Here is a 22,247-nt window from a genome sequence, read left to right on the forward strand (position 1 = left end):
TATTGTTAATGTTATACTTGTGTACATGTAGAGCTCATCCAAGTCAAAGCCCTCGTCTGTATTATCATACCTGGCCAATGAAACTGATGAAACTTTGGTTCTGATCCATTTGGACTCCTTTCCATCTTACAGTCAATGGTTTTCATAGACCTGGTTACTTGTTTCTCTCGCTTGATCTGGCAACACAAGCTGCTAGCTAGTTACGCAGTAGCATTATCGCGTCGGGCAGCTAGTGAAACATTGGACCAATGCCTTAGAAAAACACCTTTTTCTTCACCTCCCTCCGATAACATGAATGTTGTCCTTTGATTCTAACGGACTCTGTTCGATATAAATAAACGCTAAACACCGACGTTAGTTGCAGACTGCCCTTTTTTAATTTTCAGCGGCAGCATTTTCCGCGTCTGGCCGAACGAGCTAACCAGCTAACCGAAGATAGCCTGTTAGCATGTTAGCATCGCCTGTGATGGAGAGCGATTCGATAATGGAAGGTAGGCCAGCTCACTTTTATTGATTTATTTCATATCTGTTTTGCTCAAACCAAACGTTTATGATATATGTATGATTTTATGTGATGCCACTAAAACCTTAAATAACGCGATGTGTCATGTTTTCACATCGGTGCTTTCTTTAGCATATCCGGAATGAGCTAACGCTAATGTAGCTCTTTGGCTAGCCTGCTCAGGGACGGTTTTTAAAAGGCTCCTTTACATCAACTAAAGTTTAATTCGGCTCTTCACAGACACATGGAGATTAACGTAAAGCAGGGTGTTATATTAATTTAAGTCATATAATAATACCCTAATAGCTCACATAATAAGCTAACAAAGCTGATGTTAGTGTTTCAGTGGTCTGCTTGTTTGAATAGAATAAAACGTCTTTATTGTCATTAAATGTTCACCTTAGTTAGAAATGCTTCCCCTTAAAGTGCACAAACATACAGACATCCACAGCTACAGATAACGTGCACTCAAGGCAGAGAAAAGAGACAATGTAGGCTATATATATATACATAGTAGTGTTTGTGTGTGTGTACTACACAGGCAGAGGAGTGAACACTGCACAGGTCATTAAATATATACTCCTGAAATACTGCTCTAAAACCTCATTAAATTACCTGGGCTTTTATTTCAGTCAGTCTACGAAATGACCCTGTCTGTATTTGGGACAGGGGTCAATATGAGACAGACCTTTAATGATTTTCAAACCCAACTGGTGCTCAGCAAAGAGGGGGAAAGACTTTAAAACACACCAGAGACGATATTTAAATGTGTAACCAAAAATAGGAGGATTTAAGTGAACATAATGAATTACAAACCACTGATCTGATCTCACTTTGTAAGACAATATGTCTTTTATATGTTATTTATTTTGGATTTTGAAATAATTAGCACACTAGAGCGTTTGGGGGTTCGGTGCCTTGCTCAAGGGCAGCACAGCAGTGCCTGGGAAGTGCACCTGAGTGCAGCTCTCCAGATGGGGGGGAGCATCCTTGTGTTTATATTTTGATCCACAAACGATCATGCACCAGAGTCCAATACAGAGCTGTTCATTCATCAAAACATGCAGCAACACCAGGCGAGTAAAAGGGACTGGGCCGTACATTGGGATGGGCATTTATTTTGAAGTTTTACAGGAAGTAGAATTAACCTGAATACTCCCACTTACGGTGGCTGTGGACGTGCAAACTAAAATTATAAAAACAAAACACTTTGACACGGGACAAAACTACGGCTCCTGACCGCCTGGGGGGTCACAAAAGGGTTCTAGGGGGGTCACGGAAACATGGAGTAAAGAGGGAACTGGAACAAAAATCAGCTTCTTCCAGTTTTATACATTTACATTTTGATATGTCCTTTAAGATGTTATTGATCATGAGTGGTTCTCACTGTTGCTGCCGTGACGCTGTGCTATATTTCAGCACCAGGCGCTGTGCTGTGTCTGCTGCGCGGCGCTGTTGGCGTGCACACTGTTTCTTGGCGTGAATGTTTGTGTCCCTGAGTGAGTCATCTTGTGGGCCCGATAATATTTGCGAGGTGAGAGCTCTAAATGGTCGTTTCCTTGCTGGAGCAGAATTTACAAACATCCTCCTAAATCAGCCGGTTCTCCTTTTTCATTAGGCTGAAAGGGGCGGAGTCACATTCAGTTAAGGTACCAGTGACTGTCCGTCTGAACATGAGGCAGGATGAGGTGACTTCACGAGCGGTTGTGGCGGTTGCCTCAGTTCCACACAGTTGGCTTGTTTTAACCCCCGTAATTCATTTAGCGGTTACAACGACCGCCTTGGGGAGCGGCTGATCAGACGGTGATCGGCTGCTGTGCTTCAGTGTACGCTGCACGACCGAAGGCGAGCCATTGGGCTGAAGTTTTGCCCAGATTTCTGAATGAGTTGTACGACTCTGAAATCGTTTGAATTGGTCTGCAATCGCTTCGTCTACATCTGGCATTTTGCAGGACCAGTGAGGGGTTAAGACTCCTGTTTGGTGGGAAGTCTCAGTGAGGAGAAGGCAGCGTTACCTGTGCCGTGTCAACGGCTCTACATATAGGAAGACATTTTTAGAAACTTGTCGTCAAGCGATGATATTTCAGAATGTATTTTCACAAAAGTGCCGTGACTTAGCTCAGTGGCATCACATCGTTGTATGCTCATATTGATTCCACTATGGCGTGATATTGTGTCTGAGAGACGTTGTGTTTCAGTGTTGCAGGAGCTCCACATACACACACAGTCAGACATGCACACAAACACACACAGCGCTCCCCTGATCCAGTCTCTCCTCTGAACACGGTACGGGGGGGGGGGGGTCACCGTTACGCCTCCATGACATTCAGATTGAAGGTGAAACATCACAGGGGCATAAATATTCACGGCTTGAAACGGCGGTCTGCACAGGACTCACAGGCACACGCAACGTGGTCGACGTATAGAACGGTTCAATATTTTATTAAGTGTTGTCACTTTACTGGCACATCATACCGATCACTTTCGGTTTTGGATGATCAACAGACAACAAAATGTTTGAAGAGGTCAAAGGTGACTCTGAGTCAAATGTTCCCGCCGTGTTCTGCAATCAAATCATCAGATTTATAAAACCTCAACGTTTCAGTCTCAAAGTAAACACTCGTTGAGTGAAGGTGGTTCTTTCTCTCCTCCCTCTTTAACTCGTCCTGCTGAAAGTCTGTTGAACCGGGCTCTCCCCCTCGGCCTTTGCTGTCCTCCACATTCAAACCGTTCCAAAATATTCCAAACATTCACGGTGGGAGCGGAGCGGCGAGGGCTGTACTGCTGGTCACTGGAGCAGCTGGGATCAAGGACGGAGCTGATGAGAGCTGCTGAGAGATCGGTCCTCGTTACACTGATGAGCTCAGACTGCGCTTTCGGAGCAGGTCAAAGAATGCAGATCGTTGCGACCTGCAGAGACACACACGTAGACTATCAGATGATTTCAATTCTAGAAATAAAAACAGGAAATGAACTTAAAGTCAAGTCGTTCATACAATAAAACAGTGAAATCAGCAGAGCGAGCGTTGCAGGTCTGAGTAAAACATGAAATGGCCAACAGGATTTACTTTGTTAAATGTTGCACACCGACCAACAAGGGTCAGGGTGTTAGGGCGAGGTCATGTGAGGTGGTGAGTTCCTCCGGCGGGCACGGTAATCTTTAAAGAAATCCTGCAGTATGTGATGTTTCATTGTTGTCATCTCTTGTAGGGTGAGCATGTTTGAGATTATGGAGATGAATATCTGTTCAGATTCTCCTGATGTGTGTGACGCTGATTTTAAAACTCCTGCAGCCTCACATTCAGGCGCTGTGGTGTCACCTTTTACTGGATTTGCTTTTCAAATTCTAAAGAACAACACTTGATCATTTTAAAAACGCCTTCATTAGAGCGATCACAGATCAGAAATGACTTTCTACAGCTCTCACTTGAAACCCTAAGGCTGTAGCTGATGACTTTAGATCATTTATTGATTGATTGATGAATATTTCTGATTAAAAACACTGGCTGACTTGTAGACTAGATCAGCCTCTTGCAGATGTCATCAAACCCCTCAAAGGTCATCCCTAAACTTCAGTACAAGAGGAGCATTGTTTACATCTCTGCAGCTGGAAGCATCAAATAATCTGTGCTCCAGTAATAATCGTTCATGAACTATTTGGTGATAAAAGAATCTGCAGATGAATTTTCCCATCAGTCAGCCTATAGATTAATGGATTATGTGGCAGTGTAACAGAGAGCTTCTCTCCCTGTGCGTGGGTTCAGATCTGATCTTTGCCGCTTTGCATGCTGGGATATCTGGCAACAGCCTGACGGAGGAAATGATCCAAAACTGTGAGCAAAAAAAAAATCTGTAAACAACACAAACCTGCCTGGGCGGACTCGGCCATTAGCAGCAGACAGTACATTAAACACAGTTTGGTGTGTTAGTGGAGATAAATCAGAGCTTTGTAAACAGAATTAAAACGGAATCTGACTTTAAGCTGTGCGAGGAACACCACTAAAGCCGTTTACACTCATGAAAATATTGAGATAATGTCAGGAGGACTGCTCCTGAAATCCTCCTGACCTGTTCACACATGCACCTCACAGCGGGAGACTATCCCTGTCAGACAGGAGGGGGGGGGGGGGGGGGGGGTGTAAGATATGATGTTAAAAAAAATGATGGGGAAGTAGCGTAGACGCAGCAGAGTCCTCTATACGACTACAGGGTTTTTCCTGGCTCAGAATGGGCCTTTGGGTGGTGACTAAACACGCTGTAGTAAACGTTCGACCCGGGTATTACAGTATAGTTTATGAGTCTGTATTACCTTATTTGACAGAAATCTATGCATTTCCTGTTATTTCTGACCATTTTATAAATAATTTTATCATTATGCTTAAGTTACTGAAACCCCAATTAAATCTGGTAAAGAATTTTATTTTTATTGCAACAGTGAAACAGAGGAGGAGAGGGAGGAGACGTTACGATCGTAAAGTTATTGATTGTTGATAAAAGCAGACACGGTGGAAGTGGACTGAGAAAAGTTGAACATTCGTTCCCGTTACATACGGGTTGCGGATTAACCGTGTTCTGTTGCACTACAAGTAAACAGGTGGTTAGCGTGTGTGTGTACGTTTGCAGCCATGTATGTTGGTGTGTCTCGTCTCAGCGTGCCCCCGCGATGACCCGTCTGCAGACAGCAGAGGAGCAGGGACAAGTAGCCGCAGCTACGTCACACGGTTATTATAACTTAGTATAGTTTTAACATGACTGTTGGGATAAATATTTACCATAAAGTGGATTACTCTTTGAAATTAACTCGCCAAACGGAAACTCAACCCGCATTTAGAGCTTGTGGGTGTCAGCAGAGCGTCCGTAACCAGTCAAAAGAAACAAACAGTCAATCAGCTGGCTATCCAGTGCGAGCCGCATGCGTAAATGGATGAGAGGGGAGTGCAAGAAGTCAAAGACGTCGTATTTAAGTTTATGTTCTGCTTGTTCAACAGTCGTTTGATGTATTGATATTTTTAACATACATTCAGAGAGAATTTGATTTGCAATTTGAATCGTTTTTTTTTTTTTGGGCGCTCGTGATTTTCCTTTGGCGCTGGGTAAAACCTCTTTGGGGAGCACCAAAGAATTCTCTATGCAGGAAAAACCCTGCACTATAATGAGAATATGTGTCTTTCTATCAATGCTACGTGTAGTTAAACAGAATCTAAATCTGAACCAAAGACTGGAGAAGAACATACTGGAGGACAGGAAACATAATGCAGCAGGTTCATTAGAGCACGGAGACGGAGAGGTGGCGTGCAGACAGTCTATGGTCGTGCAGCGATCACAGGGAATAAACGTCACCACCCCCTCCCACTCACTCCAGGTGAATTTTGCTGATTATATCCTGCTGCGTTCTCACAGCATTATATCTTTCTTAGATCCGTGGTTGATCTGTAGAGATAGATCCTTCAGTTAAAAGTTTGAAGTGAAAAGATTTATACTGAAGACAAGATGGTCACTCAACTGGAAAGTAACTGGGCATGTACGTGCATCACAGCTCGACACTCTGGAGAGTGGTGGTGATTGTTGTGATCCATACAGCGCCCTCTGCTGGTGAAACTGTTATGTTATCTGACTGTAATGTAATAAATGCATCGCCCTCTGTCTTCGTGTTTCTCTAAATAATGCAACACGAGCTCATGACTCTTACATGTTCTCATCCCCTCTGTCCCCCTCAGCTTAGACTCTGCATGGCGACGGACGGGCCTCAGCGGGAGTGAGCAGCCAATCAGAGCAGTCCATTGGTAGCAACATGGCGTCCCGTCAGAGGAACTCTGTGCGGATCCTGTCGAGCCGGGAGCGCGGCTCACAGACGTTCGGCTCTCAGAGGCTCCTGCAGCTGCTGGTGGAGGAGAAAGTCCGCTGGATGAAGTGGCAGAGTCAGGTTGGTACCTCCCTGTTGAGACACGAGGACTTGTTGCACATTTCCTCGACTCCTTTCCTTGTGTGTTAGTCGCTCCCACCTGAGACGAGAGTGGAGATGGCGAGGAGGAGACACAAAGGAAGAGGAGTAGAGGAAACAGGCTTAAATAAATCAGGGACAAGAGAGAGAGTTGTCAGGAAAATGTGAACTACAAAAAAAAGGTAAACATATTTATATATTAGAGGGAGAGGTGACAAGCTATCTGAGTGAAATGTTGCGTAGAGCCCGAGGTGTATGAAAGGTTTTGATGTAGCGATTTTTCCAGGAGACTTATTTCCTAGTCAGATACGGAAACGGAAATGTAACGCTGCAGGGCTGCCAGAGGAGGGCTGCTCTCCAGCTCTGGGAGAAGAGAGTCTATGTAAGAGGTTTTAGAGGCTTACGTAGAGGCTTGAAGCCATCTTGTGAAATTCTTGGTTTCATATCGGGGAACTATGGCGTGATTTACAGAAGAAGCCGTTTAACGCCCTCTGCAGACTTATCCTGGGATTACTCCAACATACGATTACCTCATGATCTGAAACTTTGCCCACGTTTAGTTTGGACATCCAGGGTCTATTAGAGTTTGAAAAGTGAATCCTCCTGACGTTGTCTGAATGTTTGTTTGTGCCTCTGACAGAAAGTGGAGCTGCCAGACAGCCCTCGCTCAACCTTCCTGCTGGCGTTCAGCCCCGACAGGTGAGACTATCCCTCCACACTGATCAGCTCTGATGAAGTGAAGTAGATCTCTAACCACTTCTCTTCCTCTCACAGGACCCTCATGGCTTCCACACACGTCAACCACAACATTTACATAACGGAGGTGAAGACTGGAAAGTGCCTACATTCCCTCGTGGGCCACCGTAGAACCCCCTGGTGTGTAACCTTTCACCCCACCATCCCCGGCCTGGTGGCCTCCGGGTGCCTTGACGGTGAAGTCCGAATCTGGGACCTACATGTGAGTATCGACCGTGACGTCGGCCTTAAATGGTGTCAATGAGTTTGAAATTAAAATCAGAGGATCCTGGGAGCACCCTGCTTCATCCAATCAAGAAATTACCTGATCTGCAGTGATAAAAAGTGTTTGTGTTTGTGTCTGCAGGGCGGCAGTGAGAGCTGGTTCACGGAGAGTAATGTAGCCATCGCCTCGCTGGCCTTCCACCCGACCGCTCAGCTGCTCCTCATCGCCACCAACAACGAGCTGCACTTCTGGGACTGGAGCCGACCGGAGCCCTTCGCCGTGGTCAAGACTGGCAGCGACACTGAAAGAGTCCGGTGAGTTAAACCTGGGACGCCGTGGACTTACTATCTCGGCACAACACCAGCGCCTCAGTTGCCTCCATAGGGATCCAGTATTTTCAGCAATTGACCCTTTTTTGGCTCTCTGATTGGTCCGCTGACCCACCAATTAAGAGCCTCTGATGAAACAGAATCTGATGTTTGTCTCTGCTGTTCTTTCAGGTTGGTGAGGTTTGATCCTCTCGGTCACAACCTGCTGACGGCAATCGTGAATCCCTCCAATCAGCAGGTGAGTTTGAGTGCAGATCTCTGACTGAACTAGATTCATGTAGGAGGAAATTTTAGTGCCAGACGGCTTCAAAGTTACACTGTGGGATTATTCACATCAGTTATCAGTCAAAGTATCAAGAAGCACCGATCTGCAAACACATTAATGGGGTTTGTTGCCCTGAGCCCAGGCTCACAGGCCAGGCTGCGTACCGCTTTGCCCGCATTGTACAGGAATCATATTTCAAAAACACAAACTATAATGGACCCATTATCGTAGCCTCCTCAGTAAAACTGCACTCACGACAGCTATCCAGCTCAGTAATGTTCGTCTTGAACTCACTGGGTGCTACCGCGGACTGGCAGCCTAGCCTGTGAGCCTGGGCTCAGGGCAACAAACCCCACTATGTGTTTGCAGATAGTCAGACACACATGGATCTTGCACGGCAGGAGTGTTGCAAAATTCACGTGTATAATGACAGCCAGTGGAGAGGCCTGCCTCAGTTGTAAGCGAAAATAAGTGTATTTTCAGGATTTACAGCTGAAAAAGTTCACTGCCCTTAATAAATGAGTAAATATTTCTAAATTGGCCTACATATTTGCAGATTAGTTTACGCATTTGTGGATCTTTTTACACATTTGTGGATCTGTGTGTGCATATTCAAATAGTTTTACCACAATAATAGCTCCATACAATAACCTATTAAAAGATGTGAGAACTCGATGAGTTACTGTGTTGATCTGCATTTCAGAACGAGGAGGACTCCGAGGTCCCCATGGACAGCGTGGAGATGCCGCACTTCCGTCAGCGCTCCTTCCTGCCCTCACAGCCGGTCCGCCGCACGCCCATCCTCCACAACTTCCTGCACATCCTGTCGTCTCGCTCCCCGGGGGCTCAGACAGGAGGGGAGCAGCCACGCCCCCTCGGTGATAGCGGAGGCAGTGTGGGGGAATCTCCCAGCATGCCTCTGACTCAGTACCCTGGCTCTGACCGCGGGCCTCCCTTCCCCGGCTGCACCCAGCACCTTGGCATGGTGTGTCTTTGCAGCCGCTGTTCTGTCAATCGTAACCCCTCCCTCTCTGTGAACACCGCCCCTCCTGAAGTTCCGCCTCCCCCCTCAGCCTCCACCTTCTCCTCAGCCCGCACAGAGCCCAGACAGCCGTCAGAGCGCCCCTCCGCCTTCACATCAGTCTACTACAGCGCAGGCTCTTCTATCAGCACCACGGCCCCTAGTATGGAGCAGCACACCGCCCCCAGACCCGGACCAGACTGGACCCGCAACCTGCTCAGTATGAGGGAGGGAGGGGTGGGTCCAGGTATGCTGCCTCCAAGAACCTCCTCCTCCTCCATTAGCCTCCTGTCTGTGCTTCGCCAGCAGGACGGCTCCTCTCAGTCCCCCGTCTACACCTCCGCTTCCGAGGGGCGGGGCTTCCCTCAGCCAGGAGAGTCTGGGGGGCGAGATGGAGCTGGAACGAGCAGCGGGCACCACCCGTTCTGGGATGGCTCACGTGGTAACACGGCGTCTTTCCGCAACGTTCTGCAGTGCAACCTGAGCCGCTACTTCATGGAGTTCGACCGCATGCAGGACCTGGAGCCGCCTTTAGGTGGCGCCATGGGGGAGGGTGGTCAGGAGCAGAGCCAAGAACTGCTGAACAATAACATGGACCCTGACAGACCTGGGCCTTCATCCTCCTCCTCCTCAAACCCCACCATCATCCACTACCAGCCCCCCCTTCCTCCACCCCCCTCCTCCCACAGCCTGGAGAACAACGTCCCTCCCCCCGCTTCCCGGGGTCACCTGAATCGTTGCCGGGCCTGCCACAACCTGCTCACCTTCAACCACGACTCTCAGCGCTGGGAACGCACCAACCAGGCCTCTTCCACCTCCGCCTCTGGCCTGGAGCCCTCCTCTTCTTCCTCCTCCTTCCCCCCATCTGCACCTCCATGGCAACCAGAGGAGAGCAGGAGAACACTAGAAGCCCCTCCCACTGAGAGGAGGGGGCCTCCGGAGCCCAGTGAGCAGCCGCCGCCGCCCCCTGGAGCAGGACCAGTGGCCTTCCCAATCGCTCCGACCCCCAGCCAGTCCGGGGAGCAGACGGTGGGTCTGGTGTACAACCAGGACACAGCACAGTGGGAGCGGGTGTACCGACAGGCCGCGGCAGGGAGGACGGTCGAGCCACCGGAGGCCTTAAGCCAAGAAATGCCTGTTGACCCCCCCGACGAGGACTCGCTCAGGAGGTACGAGCTCTACCACCATTTTTAAACCCACAGAGGAGCTAAAAGTTTAACTTTGTAGTTTTTTAATCTTCATCATGGCGTGTGTTTCGTTCCTCTCAAACAGGCGACTGTTGGAGTCGTCTCTATTATCGCTGTCTCGCTACGACATGTCAGGATCCAGAGACCATCCCATCTACCCTGACCCAGCCAGGTAGGTTGTTAGAACAGAACAGAATCCCTTTACAAGACTACATTAGACAACTACAAGCTCGAGTCCAGTAAACTTTACCGCTACCTGGTTAGAAGCTTTACCGGTCCCGTGTGTGTCCAGACTGTCTCCAGCTGCTTACTACGCTCAGAGGATGATCCAGTACCTGTCGAGGAGGGACAGCATCCGCCAGCGCTCTCTCCGCTACCAGCAGAACCGTCTGCGGGCCATGTCATCTTCATCGGACAGCCCCACCAGCAACCCGTCCAACTCCATGGACAACAGCGACGTGGACTTTGAGGAGCTGGAGTGAGTTCCATCTCCTCTGCAGATAAAACACATGACAGTTTGTTTATTGCTGTTTGTACCGATGACGTAAGACCTGCTTTGTTTGTGGTTTTGTTCTTTAATGGGACTTATCATTTTGTGTGTTTTTTTTTTTCAGTGATAACGGAGACAGAGCGAGACATAGGACTCCTCGTAACGCTAGAATGTCTGCGCCCTCTCTGGGCCGCTTTGTCCCGCGGTGAGTTCAGCTCAAAGACCCTCTTCTCTGCTTCCTCTTGGCTGAACAGAGTGCAGAACCTGCTCTCTTCTTTAAACCACGAGTAGCAACAAAACGTTTACTGTACAGCCCTGGATGATATGTGCAGAATCTAAACACAAAAACCCATTTAGTGTTTTAAGCATCTCTTCTTCTGTGGTGTTCTCCTGCAGGCGGTTCCTTCTCCCCGAGTACCTCCCCTACGCTGGAATCTTCCACGAGAGAGGGCAGCCCGGCCTGGCCACACACTCCTCAGTCAACAGAGTGCTTGCTGGTAAACACATAAACCCTTTTCACACATACAGGAATCTCCTGAAAAACTCTCCAACTGGAGATTTGGCTACCCGGAGGGTCTTTAGGCTATGTGTAAACACAAGCAGCTGCATTTTTCAAGCAGACTTTACCCGGAGTTTCTCCGGCCAGACCCCTAATATTTTATCTGCAGAAAATCTGAGTGATCTGATGTCTGAACGCAGCAGCATATACTCTGGAGGATTCACCGCGAGCCAATATTAAGAAAATAACGTTTTACAATGACTGCTGCACGGTGCAAGTGTCTGCACGCGACCACTACAATCGCCATGCTCTAATGCACCTGCTGCATTATGTTTTCTGTTCGTCAGTATGTTGTTCTCCACTCTTTAGTGGATGTTGTCATTCCATTGGATTACACATAGCATTGATATAAAGGCAAATATTCTTATTATAACATCGTGTAGCGGACTCTGTTGCTTCAGCCGCTACTTCCGCGTTGTTTATTTATGTCACGTCTTACCTGAGGAAACCCCCCCGACCCCAACAGGGATAGTCCCCCGCTGTGAGGAGCATATGTGAACGACTAGGTCGGGAGAATCTCTGGAGCGTTCCTCCTGTAATCATCTAGATATTATCCGGAGTGCATATGTGAAAACGGCTATACACACAGAAACACAGAAACACACTCTAGGTTTCAGATGTTTGTTGTGGTTTGGCACCAGACTCTGAAAGGCTCGATGAAATGTTGAGTTCTGGTAGGAAAGTGAAGACACTCGGTGACTCCCGTGCTTTATTACACAGTGCGTCTAATCTGTATTTAACACACCAGTTTCAGACACAGACCGCGTTACCTTGTCTCCCTCAGGTGCATCTATCGGGGACGGTCAGTCTGCGGTGGCCAGTAACATCGCTAACACCACATACCGCCTGCAGTGGTGGGACTTCACCAAATTCGACCTGCCTGAGATCAGCAACGGTACGCCTCCTGTATTCTCTTTGCATTCCATAATGAAGTTATCACTTCTGGTCTGAAACACTTACAGATGTTTCTGTGTGTCTCTGTCTCCTCCTCAGCTTCAGTCAACGTTCTGGTGCCAAACTGTAAAATCTACAACGACGCGAGCTGTGACATCTCTGCAGACGGTCAGCTGCTGGCAGTCTTCATTCCCAGCAGCCAGCGGGGTTTTCCAGACGAGGGCATCCTGGCCATCTACTCTCTGGCTCCACACAACCTGGGAGAGATGCTCTACACTAAGAGATTCGGTACAGACTTCCCTCTGCAGCTTCGCCTGCTTCAGTAAAGACTGTAAACCTGAGAGTCAGACACAGAACTGCTGTTTATTTTTTAATGTTTATTTTCCCTCCACAGGACCAAATGCCATTTCGGTCAGTTTGTCTCCCATGGGCTGCTACGTCATGGTCGGCCTGGCCTCTCGCAGGATCCTGCTGCATCCCACCACCGACCACATGGTGGCGCAAGTCTTCCGCCTGCAGCAACCTCACGGAGGAGAGACATCCATCAGGGTGAGACTTCTTCCACACTGTCACCGCAGCATGCTAGCACACACAGGAAGGACGAGCACAGGGGTTTCACGACATGACGCGAGTGATTCTGACACCCTGAAGAAGAACTCTTATCTGATTTTCAACTTAAACTCAACTCTTTGTCCCTGAGGTGAAAATATAAAACACACACAGAGACATGTGCACACACCTTAAAATACATGTTTATTTAAATGTGTCAAAAGGAAACCCAGAGTTTGTGTCACTGCCGCTAAAAGCCTCCGGTGAATATAGGGTTAACTCGTCACAGTGAAGAGCTATCAGAGAAAACGATAGTTTGCAGCATCGACCCAACAAACTGATGGAAATCATCCCACAGGAACAAATCCTTTAAACCTTTGTTCCCTCTGCGATGCATACAAGAGTACATCGATCTCCTACCACATTATCTCGCTGTGATTTCAGTCGGACAAACGTGTTTACATTGATTTTAAAAGTCCAGTTTTAGGCGCACTCGCACAAGGCGATCTATACTGTGCCAAAGCTTCACCCTGAAAGTCCGGTTCCTTTGACTAGTGTGTGTGCTCAAGCTCGTCACTTTCTTGCTTCAACACGGTATGGAGCAAACAAGCCTCTTGTGAGTGCCCCCTAACACGCGTGAATCCATCCTCACGCTCCTTCAAAACATGAATGATCTTAATGACATCATCAAGTTGTCTTTCAGATGGTGTTCAATGTGGTCTACCCAATGGCTCCAGACCAGCGGCGCCACGTCAGCATCAACTCGGCTCGCTGGCTTCCTGACCCGGGGATGGGTCTGGCTTATGGGACCAACAAAGGAGACCTGGTCATCTGCCGGCCTGTGTGAGTGTCCGACACTCGTCAATTAATAATGATAAATTCATTTAGCAAATCGTGTTTTTATTGTTGTTTGAAGATGCAGATAGTTTGTATTTGAACAACAACCTGAGCCTGTGAGTGACAAAACCAGCAATTTTTAGAGGATCAACATTTACCCCCACAGCTTCACGCTCTGCTGCGCTCGATACAGAATCATTACAAATGTTGTTCATATGGTTTGTTGGATTTCCCTCTGATGTCGAGAGCTTCTCTTCCTGCTGCTCGATGAGCGTGTAGCTGATGAGATTATCTTAATGGCCGATGTGAACAGGAAGACTGTTAATTGGAGGAGCTGAATTATTGCTTTTAATGAGGTCGTGGTCTGTGTGATTCCACGAAGAAACCCCTCCTCTGCTTTCAAGACTTCCTGAATGGAAGTGAATTAATTGTGTGTGTGTGTGTGTGTGTGTGTGTGTGTGTGTGTGTGTGTGTGTGTGTGTGTGTGTGTGTGTGTGTGTGTGTGTGTGTGTGTGTGTGTGTGTGTGTGTGTGTGTGTGTGTGTGTGTGTGTGTGTGTGTGTGTGTGTGTGTGTGTGTGTGTGTGTGTGTGTGTGTGTGTGTGTGTGTGTGTGTGTGTGTGTGTGTGTGTGTGTGTGTGTGTGTGTGTAGGTTCTATCGCAGCGATGGTGAGAGCCCTGCAGAGTCAAGCAGTGAACCTTTATTCTCCGTCAACAACAGTGGGACGAGTCGGACCCGAGGTTCAGACAGACCGGGGTGAGAACCTGCAGAATGTTCTCTGCTCTGTGACACTCACACCAAACATCTGACTTTGACATTTTTACGTTTACGTGTTTATTGCTCCTTCATTAGATTAACTTCAGACACAACACAGCGCTCCTATCGAACTCAGAAAACAGCTTCAAAGTTAAAGAGGACATATTCTCCCACTTCTCCACCTTTTCAAACAGTCCCCTGTGGTCTAAATGAAACATCTGTTTCTGTGCTTTGGTCAAAATATAACATGAATCAAGCACCAGAGGAGGTTTGTGAACCTGTATAAACCAGCTCTCTCAGAATGCTCCGTTTTGGTGTGTGTGTCTCTTTAAATCCAAATCCCCCCCCTGAATTTTCCCGGTAGACATCACTCCTTTACTAGCAAGAATAAAAATGGCCGACCTGCTCAAAAGTCTTGCTCTAGGCTGGGGGTGGAGTCCATGGATGGAGATATCAGGGGAGGGGATTTTTTTTACCAGAATCCCACTGTGACATCACAAGGAGAGCACATTTGAAACGGAGCATTTTTCTGTGTAGTAAGACTTATGCAGACCACAAACAAAGGACTGGATGGGTTTATTTTACATCTTGTGGGTCAGTAGACACTCAGGTTACCCAAATATATGTTCACAAACACTGTACAAGTGGATTTTTCATAATATGTCCCCTTTAATGATAGTCAGACGCTTTCTCCTCCAAAATAAAATACAGACGTACATATGTGGTGGTGACTGTGTCTGCAGTGACCCTGTCCTCTGACTGGATTTTACTGAAAACATCTAACAACTCAAAATGTACTTAAACATTAGTTTGTACATTATAAAGAGACTTAGAGTATTTAAAGATATTTTGTCTTATTGTAAAGTCAATTCTCAATGTATGAAAGCTGCAGAGCTGTAAGGGTTAACGATGCAGAACTCTCTTTGCTGTCGCTCATTTGTTTAAAGTTTATTAGTGTCTGAACTCTTGATGCTCATTAATGGTCCATCAGGAGGAACCGCGCCTCTTCAAAGTGAAGCATAAACACCAAACATGGCATCCTAGAGTGGCGTCAGTTAAAGCTTTAAATTGAATAATTTAAAGGTGGAGTCAGTTTGTGAACATATCATTCAAACTGGGCCCCTCCCCCAGAAGCTCCACCCCCTGCAGGACGTAATGTGTATGTTTACTGCTTGTCCTTACGTTGCAAACTAACGCACTCTAGCACAAGCTAACCGCCGGCGTTTGTCACCTGCCTGTCCAACAGGAAGTAGACCAACTCCACGTCCACGGGTAAAAGCCAACACAAGGTTCACCCTCGTTTTAGAACGAGCTTTATCGCCTTTGTGTTTCTTTTCACTGTGATTATGTTTTCTCTTCTTTGCTGCTACGTCCACGTCCGTCATATTCACCAGTTTGAATAGCATCCAATCACTGAATTGTATCCACTCCTAAACTCACCTGCTGCGCTCTCATTGACTGGAGGAAACACACCAGCTCCGCCCAGAAACGTCCCGGGTCAACCAGAACAAACCAGAACAGTAAAATCCAGTCAGAGGACAGAGTCTCTGCAGACACAGTCACCAGCACATATGTATGGAGGCCCAGAAGGGACAATGGAGCAGCTTCACTTTAAGTCTGTTTTATTTTGAAGGAAACAGGAAACTGACTCTACCTTGAAAGAAGAAATACACATTTTCCATATTCTTCATATTTTACTGTTCTCCACTAACGTTGTCGGTCTGCTGCGTTATTTTAGGCCGAATCGCTCCGGTTGGAGGCTGGACAGAGACATGGGTTTGATGAACGCCATTGGTCTTCAGCCCAGACACCCCACCCCTTCAGTGACATCACAAGGAACCCAGACGCCAATCATCCAGCTGCAGAACGCCGAGACCCAAACGGAGAGGGACCTATCAGAGCCCAGCGTCTCCCAGCCGCCACCCAGTACGGAAGCACTTTCATATTTATATTTACAACCACAGTTTAGATTTCCTGACTTCTTGAATGCATCAGAAATAATCAGCCCGACCTCCATCCAACAAACAAACGAACATTTTAGTGAGTGAGAGTGAAGCCTCTGTGTGAACTGAGAAACATAATGCAGCAGGTTCATTACAGCACGGAGATCGTAAAGGTGGCATTCAGACAGTCTATGGTCGTGCAGGGATCACAGGGAATAAACGTCACCACCCCCTCCCACTCGCTCCAGGTGAATTCTCCTGATTATATCCTGCTGCGTTCTCACATCAGCTCACTCTGACTTTCTGCAGAATAAATACGAGGAGGCTGGAGGAGAGAGGGGGCGATAATGAACATGTGTAAACGGTTTTATTGATCTCTCTCTGTTTCCTCGTCTCTTCCTCAGACGTCCCTCCTGAAACTCCGTCCACCAGTGGAGCGGCGTCGGGGCAGGTGGAGGCGTCTCAGAGCGCTGGAGCTGCAGACGGAGCAGTGGGTGAAGCTTCAGCAGAGTCCAACACGTCCACAGGGAGTACTGGTACTGCTGCACAGTGTGCCACACAGACACTCTGATGGTTTAACACCTTTTTACCTCCACGCATTCTCTACTCATGTTTGTGTGCATGAACATTAAACTGTGGGACGAACGTGTTTTTAAAGTGTCTGTCTGTGTGAAGCTGCAGGTGAACACTTGTCTGTTCATCGTCTTTAAACACGTTATAGAGCATGAGCTGGGCCCACATCTGGGTGTACCGTTACGTCCAACCTACAGCTGAAAGTCACGACCACCTTAACGTCACATCCTGTGCACCAGCTGGACTTGAACCCGGTTTGATTTCACCCTGGGTCTAAGGTTGACAGCTGTTGGAGTCCAAGTCGTATCCAAGGTGACGCGAAAACGTTTCACAAAACTTAAAAGTAAAAAACGACGAAAGCTTGTCTTGTCAGGAAGATCAAAGTATAGAGAGAGAGAGAGAGAGAGAGAGAGAGAGAGAGACCTGTGATTGAAAGACGAACCTGCAGCAAGTTTACTCAGTGAGCCAATCAAAAGGTGGCATGTGTCAGACAGAAACATGGCGCTGTCCCCGACCTGCAGGTGCTGATTGTCTCTGAGTGTGGTTGTGTCCTACGTACCCGTGTAAATACGGAGGCAGGCGCCGTCATTAATGAGTGCGCTCACTGCACACACGCCATGATGCACACTCCTTCATTGTGAATGACAAGCCGCTGCATGCTGGGAAACAAAGCTAATGAGGCTGCTGTCTCCACTTTCTCTACTAAGAACCTTCTTCCTCTCAGGGAGAACCCTTAAAACTGGTGCAACTTCTATTCCAGATTTTACGGTAACCACTCAAAGACCCGAGGTCGTATCGTTAAAAACATGAGATGTCAAAAAATATCAAAATCTCTGACGAACCTTAAACTCCTGTAGGATCATATTTCCTCTTGTGCTTTAAGTTGTCGTATAAGTTTGTGTTTAAACAGACTCTGTCATTTAAAGGTCGTGTCATGTTTTTATTTATTACTGAAACATGTCAAAGTAACACGCACCTGAACGCCATTAAACATGTTGAAATGAGTCATCAAAGAACTGACCGAGGTCCCATCTTCTCTCTGGATTTTGCAGATCTTTGTGTTCAATCTCACAGTTCAGAACATTTGTTGAACATACAAGAGAAATAAAGTCTTTCCTTCATAGTGAGGCGGAGTCGCTGCGTTCCTGTTTTTTTATTTTTTTTAAATGAGCAACAAAAGACGCCAAAAGTTCATCTTTTCTGAAGTCATCTGGAGATAGTTTCTGAACATTCATTCAGCTCCTGGTTAAAGAACAGGGCTCTGGAACATTGTTCTTCCTGTTTACAGCTTCTGAGCATTATGGGAAATGTAGTTCTCGACTTATAAACTAGTTGATGGAGAAAAGATTCATGACAGTCGCTGACATCCAGTTTTTGGAGTTGTAGCTCGTAGCTACTTTACTGTGTGTGAGGGGATGTTTTACTTTGGGTCTTTTTCAAACCAGCCACTACACCCTCTCCCTACCCACTACCCCTCCATTTGCACGTCCTCGCGGAGGGTTTACCATATTAAGTCCGTCCCAAACCAATTAGCGGGGAGTGGTAGTGGGTTATAAAACCCTCCACCAGTGAGTGTGCACCAATGCCGACTTTTGAATCACGTGCGACGCCTATTGTGTCCAGTCGTCATGGATGAAGCAACCTGTGAGTTCAAGTACCTACAAACACTGCTCCAACTAAGATAGACATTTAATATCGTCATACAGACGTTAACAACTTCAAATGTGTACTGAGAATCAAATTTATGTTTATTTATTGTAAAGTGTTTCATATTTACAGGGACTGTAAAAAAAAAAAAAGAATATTAAATCATGTTGCAGAAAACTCTTCACTGTTAATATTTATTTCTTATTTTTCTACTTTTGATGTCTTTGTGAAATCTCAATTCAAAAATAAAAAATACACTTGTTGCTGCTCTGATGTTCAACAATATTATCCTTGTCTTTGCATTAATTTAGGACACCATGTTTTATGAAATTACAATAAATTAACTGAAATTATAAATTACAATAAACAATATAGGCTCAATCTAATAGTTTTGTTATAAGTCTACACTAATATAACTAAAGAAGAAGAATAAACTAGGCTACATAAATATTTTTACAGAATGCATTAGCTACAAAAAAAAAGCTGTTCCTGTTTCCACCTGAGAGAGGGAAGTTTTTCCCAAAGCCTGCCGCTGTATTTCTACCCTACACCTTGATGAAGGAGACTTCATTCAGCTGCGAATGTCAATTCTAACGGAGTGCACTCCGTCACAGAGGGGGAGGGTGTAGGTGTTGGTTTGAAAAAGGGCCTTCCTTTGTTGTACATTCCCCAATGAATTATGGGAAGTTTATAGAGCTTAGAGCATTGTAGACTAAAGAGAGTAGTTTTAGCGGAGTGTGTCCCTGTCAGTGTGTCGGATCATTAACTGTGAATCTGGACTTGTTGGACTTTTTGGACCGGGATCTGACTCGTGTCATTTCTCTTGTTGTTCCAGCAGAGTCTCCGGAGTTTGGCACGGGCGAGGACGCTCTGGCTCGGATCCGTCGGCTGATGGCAGAGGGCGGGATGACGGCGGTGGTGCAGCGTGAGCAGAGCACCACGATGGCGTCGATGGGCGGCTTCGGGAACAACATCATCGTCAGCCACCGCATCCACCGCGGCTCTCAGACCGGCATTGGTGCCTCCAGGCCGTCAACTGACCCCTCCCTGAGCTCCCCCTCCACCTCCACCTCAGGTCCTCTCCTTGTCCCCCCTCCCCAGCCCCGTCCCCTCTCTGAGCAGCTGTGGGGCCCCCCACCGCCCGGCCTCTCTCTGGACATGGACGACGTGTTTGATAGTGGGCGAACAGATGATGACTCCTTGCCCGGTCCTTCCTCTTCTTCCCTGCTGATGTCTTCCCCCTCTTCCTCCTCCTCCTCTTCTCGCAGCCCCCTTCCCAGCGTCAGCGGGGGAGGCGGGGTCAGCCCCCCTGACAGTTACCGGGGGGACCCATACAGCAGGTAGTTCTCCTGTTGTCAGGAGAGGCAGAAGGGCGCTCCTTGAAGCCTTATCTCACAAAGATATGGGTGCTGCTTTGACTATTCACAGGGTCTCCTGCCTGGAAAATAAGGGACACAAGAGCCCCGCCTCCCCCCTCCTCCCCTCTTGGAGCATCAGCGGCATGGTGTGTACTTCCTCTGCACTTAAAGAAACCTGGACTGAAGCTGAACCGCCATCATTCCTTGCCTACTTGAACGGAGGCCGGTCGGCGCCGCGCTCTCTCTGGGAAAAAAAAAAGATGGTAGACAAAGTGCCATGTCTGAGGAGGGGTGTGTGTGTGTGTGTGTATGTGCGTATGTGCGCGTGCGTGTGTGCGCGCTCTATCTCACACACACTTTACTCCAGCGTGCTGCGTTCGGTGCCATGTGATGTTGAACTTTGATGTGATTGAAGTGTGTAAAAGTCAGCACTACTTTTATTTTGAAGCCTGTTTTTGTACCCTGTGTAATTATCATGTTTGAACCCTGAGACTGGACCCAGACTCGGATCATGACCTACAGATCATGGAGGAAGTTACTGCGCCCCTCCCCCCCCTCGTGGCGTAAGAATCATGGCTGAACAGACTCCACAGACTGAACGTCCTGCATGTCTTTAACGCTGCAGATCTTCAGAGACGCTGATTATTTTTATTTTGAAAGGCTGGAGAGGAGAAGAACAGTTTCCTGTTTAGGGGGGCATGGGGGGTTGGACGGTGAAGTGGGGGGGGGGGGGAACACATCATGCTCTACTTCAAACACCCCATCCCCTCCCCCACCCCCTCTAAAACCGACCAGTTGCACTATGGAGAGTTTGGTGCTAGGACAGAGAGTGTGTGTGTGTGCGTGCGTGCGTGCGTGCGTGCGTGCGTGCGTGCGTGCGCGTGTGTGTGCGCGTGCGCCTGCGTTTGTGTGTTCGATCACTGAAACAAACATTCAAAGGTGGTGAGCGTCACATTTCCTGCTTTTCATCCGTGTGAGGTGACATTTCGAGCTATGAAAAAACAAATATTCCGCAGATTTTCTTTTTCTTTTTTAATTAATCATTGAAAATACTGTATGATTTCACAAACAACCTTTGAAAGTACAGACTGCTGATAAATATGGACACGTCCTCCTCCCATTGGACAGAGATGAAGCGTTCTTTGTCGGGCACTGACAAGAAGGGAGCAGTTTCCTAACTTAGTGATAAAAAGGGCAAAGTTCCCGCCCCTCCTCTAATCTGATATTCCGGTGCTGACAGCAACGCAGGCGCCTCATTGGTCAACAGAGCTGTCAATCATATCTCAGAAAGAAGAGCGTTGACCGCAGCTATCACGACCAAACCACGCGTTTGTATTTAAATGTTTTACTGCTTGTACCTACACTGCAAGCTAACGGCTTGTGTTTGCAGGAAGAATCTCCAGAATATTACCAGTTACATCATCATGGTGTCCTCGTCGACGGAGTGTTTTTATCCGGCCTCTTAAATCAGCTGTTTTCTCACAGGATGTTGGTGCAGAGCGCTCACACGGTTGTCTTTGTGTGAAATGAGAAGTAGTGATCTGAGCAGGTGCGTGCGTGCGTGGGTGTGTTTGTGTGTGTACACCACAGGAACTGACACCTGGAAAGTCCTGTAAGGTCCAGAACTTCTCGTTCTCTCTCTCTCTCTCTCTCCCTCCTTTTCTCACTCCCTCTCCCTGTTTCTTTGTCTCTCTCTCCCTCCCTCCCTCCCTCTCTCTCTCTCTCTCTCTCTCGCTCCCTTCTTCTCTCTCTCCCGTCTTCTCTCTCTCCCTCTCTCTCCTCTGCCGTGTTTATATAAAACATCCAAACGTCATATTCTTAATTTTGTTCGTTGGTCCGTTTGTTGTGAGAGACGAAGCAAAGTGTCACCGATGTGGATTTCCTGTTTGACTTTAATGTGTTAAAATGTAAATATGATTAAAATAACAGCAGAGCTCCGTCTGCAGGAAACAAAGGGCTTTACCCAACGATGGTTCTCCTTTCTCATTCATCTGCTGGTTTAACAATTTAATCGACTCTTTAAACATCTTCATCGTCTCTCAGAGAGCAGCCGTCCAAACATCACCCTCAAACCTTAAGACTCAGAGGAGAAGAGAAGCAAACAGGAAGTGACTGAAATCATTAACAGGTTATTCAAAGAGTTAATTTCTTTCAGTCGAGTGTTTCACTTTTTGCTGAATCTGTTGGACAAAATCACTTTAAAGGTCACATATTCTCCTCCTCTTCAACCAATGTTAAATAAGTCTCAGAGCTCCTCAAACCATGTGTGTGAAGTTTCTTGTTATAAATCCACTCTGATCCTGTATTTGATCATGCCTATAAACCCCTCTATTTCAGCCCTGCTCAGAACAGACTGTTTCTGTGTCTGTACCTTTAAATGTAAATGAGCTGTGTTTGACCACGCCCCCTCTCTGGAAGGTCTCGGGTGTCTCAGGC

At 47.2% G+C, this 22,247-nt stretch overlaps 1 protein-coding gene across 4 annotated transcripts; it reads left to right on the forward strand.

The window, feature by feature from the left end:
• Positions 1-201: 201 nt before the first annotated feature.
• On the forward strand, positions 202-21,778 carry ambra1b (autophagy/beclin-1 regulator 1b). 4 transcript variants are annotated; one of them, XM_020648855.3, is made up of 19 exons: positions 202-491; positions 6,220-6,425; positions 7,084-7,142; positions 7,218-7,401; positions 7,546-7,718; positions 7,905-7,971; positions 8,702-10,188; positions 10,292-10,378; positions 10,499-10,684; positions 10,821-10,901; positions 11,093-11,193; positions 12,040-12,150; positions 12,249-12,437; positions 12,544-12,698; positions 13,402-13,541; positions 14,186-14,290; positions 16,029-16,216; positions 16,638-16,769; positions 19,289-21,778. In XM_020648855.3, exons 2-19 carry the CDS (start codon positions 6,294-6,296, stop codon positions 19,795-19,797), a joined length of 4,086 nt encoding a protein of 1,361 aa, XP_020504511.3. In that variant the 5' UTR covers positions 202-491; positions 6,220-6,293; the 3' UTR covers positions 19,798-21,778. The 4 variants fall into 4 exon arrangements, with proteins under 4 accessions (XP_020504511.3, XP_065812853.1, XP_065812854.1 ...); XM_065956781.1 differs by having other exon boundaries at positions 19,292-21,778; XM_065956782.1 differs by having other exon boundaries at positions 16,638-16,806; positions 19,289-19,427.
• The last annotated feature ends 469 nt before the right edge of the window (positions 21,779-22,247 follow it).

This window comes from Labrus bergylta, chromosome 7, assembly GCF_963930695.1.
Source record: "Labrus bergylta chromosome 7, fLabBer1.1, whole genome shotgun sequence".
Classification (NCBI taxonomy): Eukaryota; Metazoa; Chordata; class Actinopteri; order Labriformes; family Labridae; genus Labrus; species Labrus bergylta.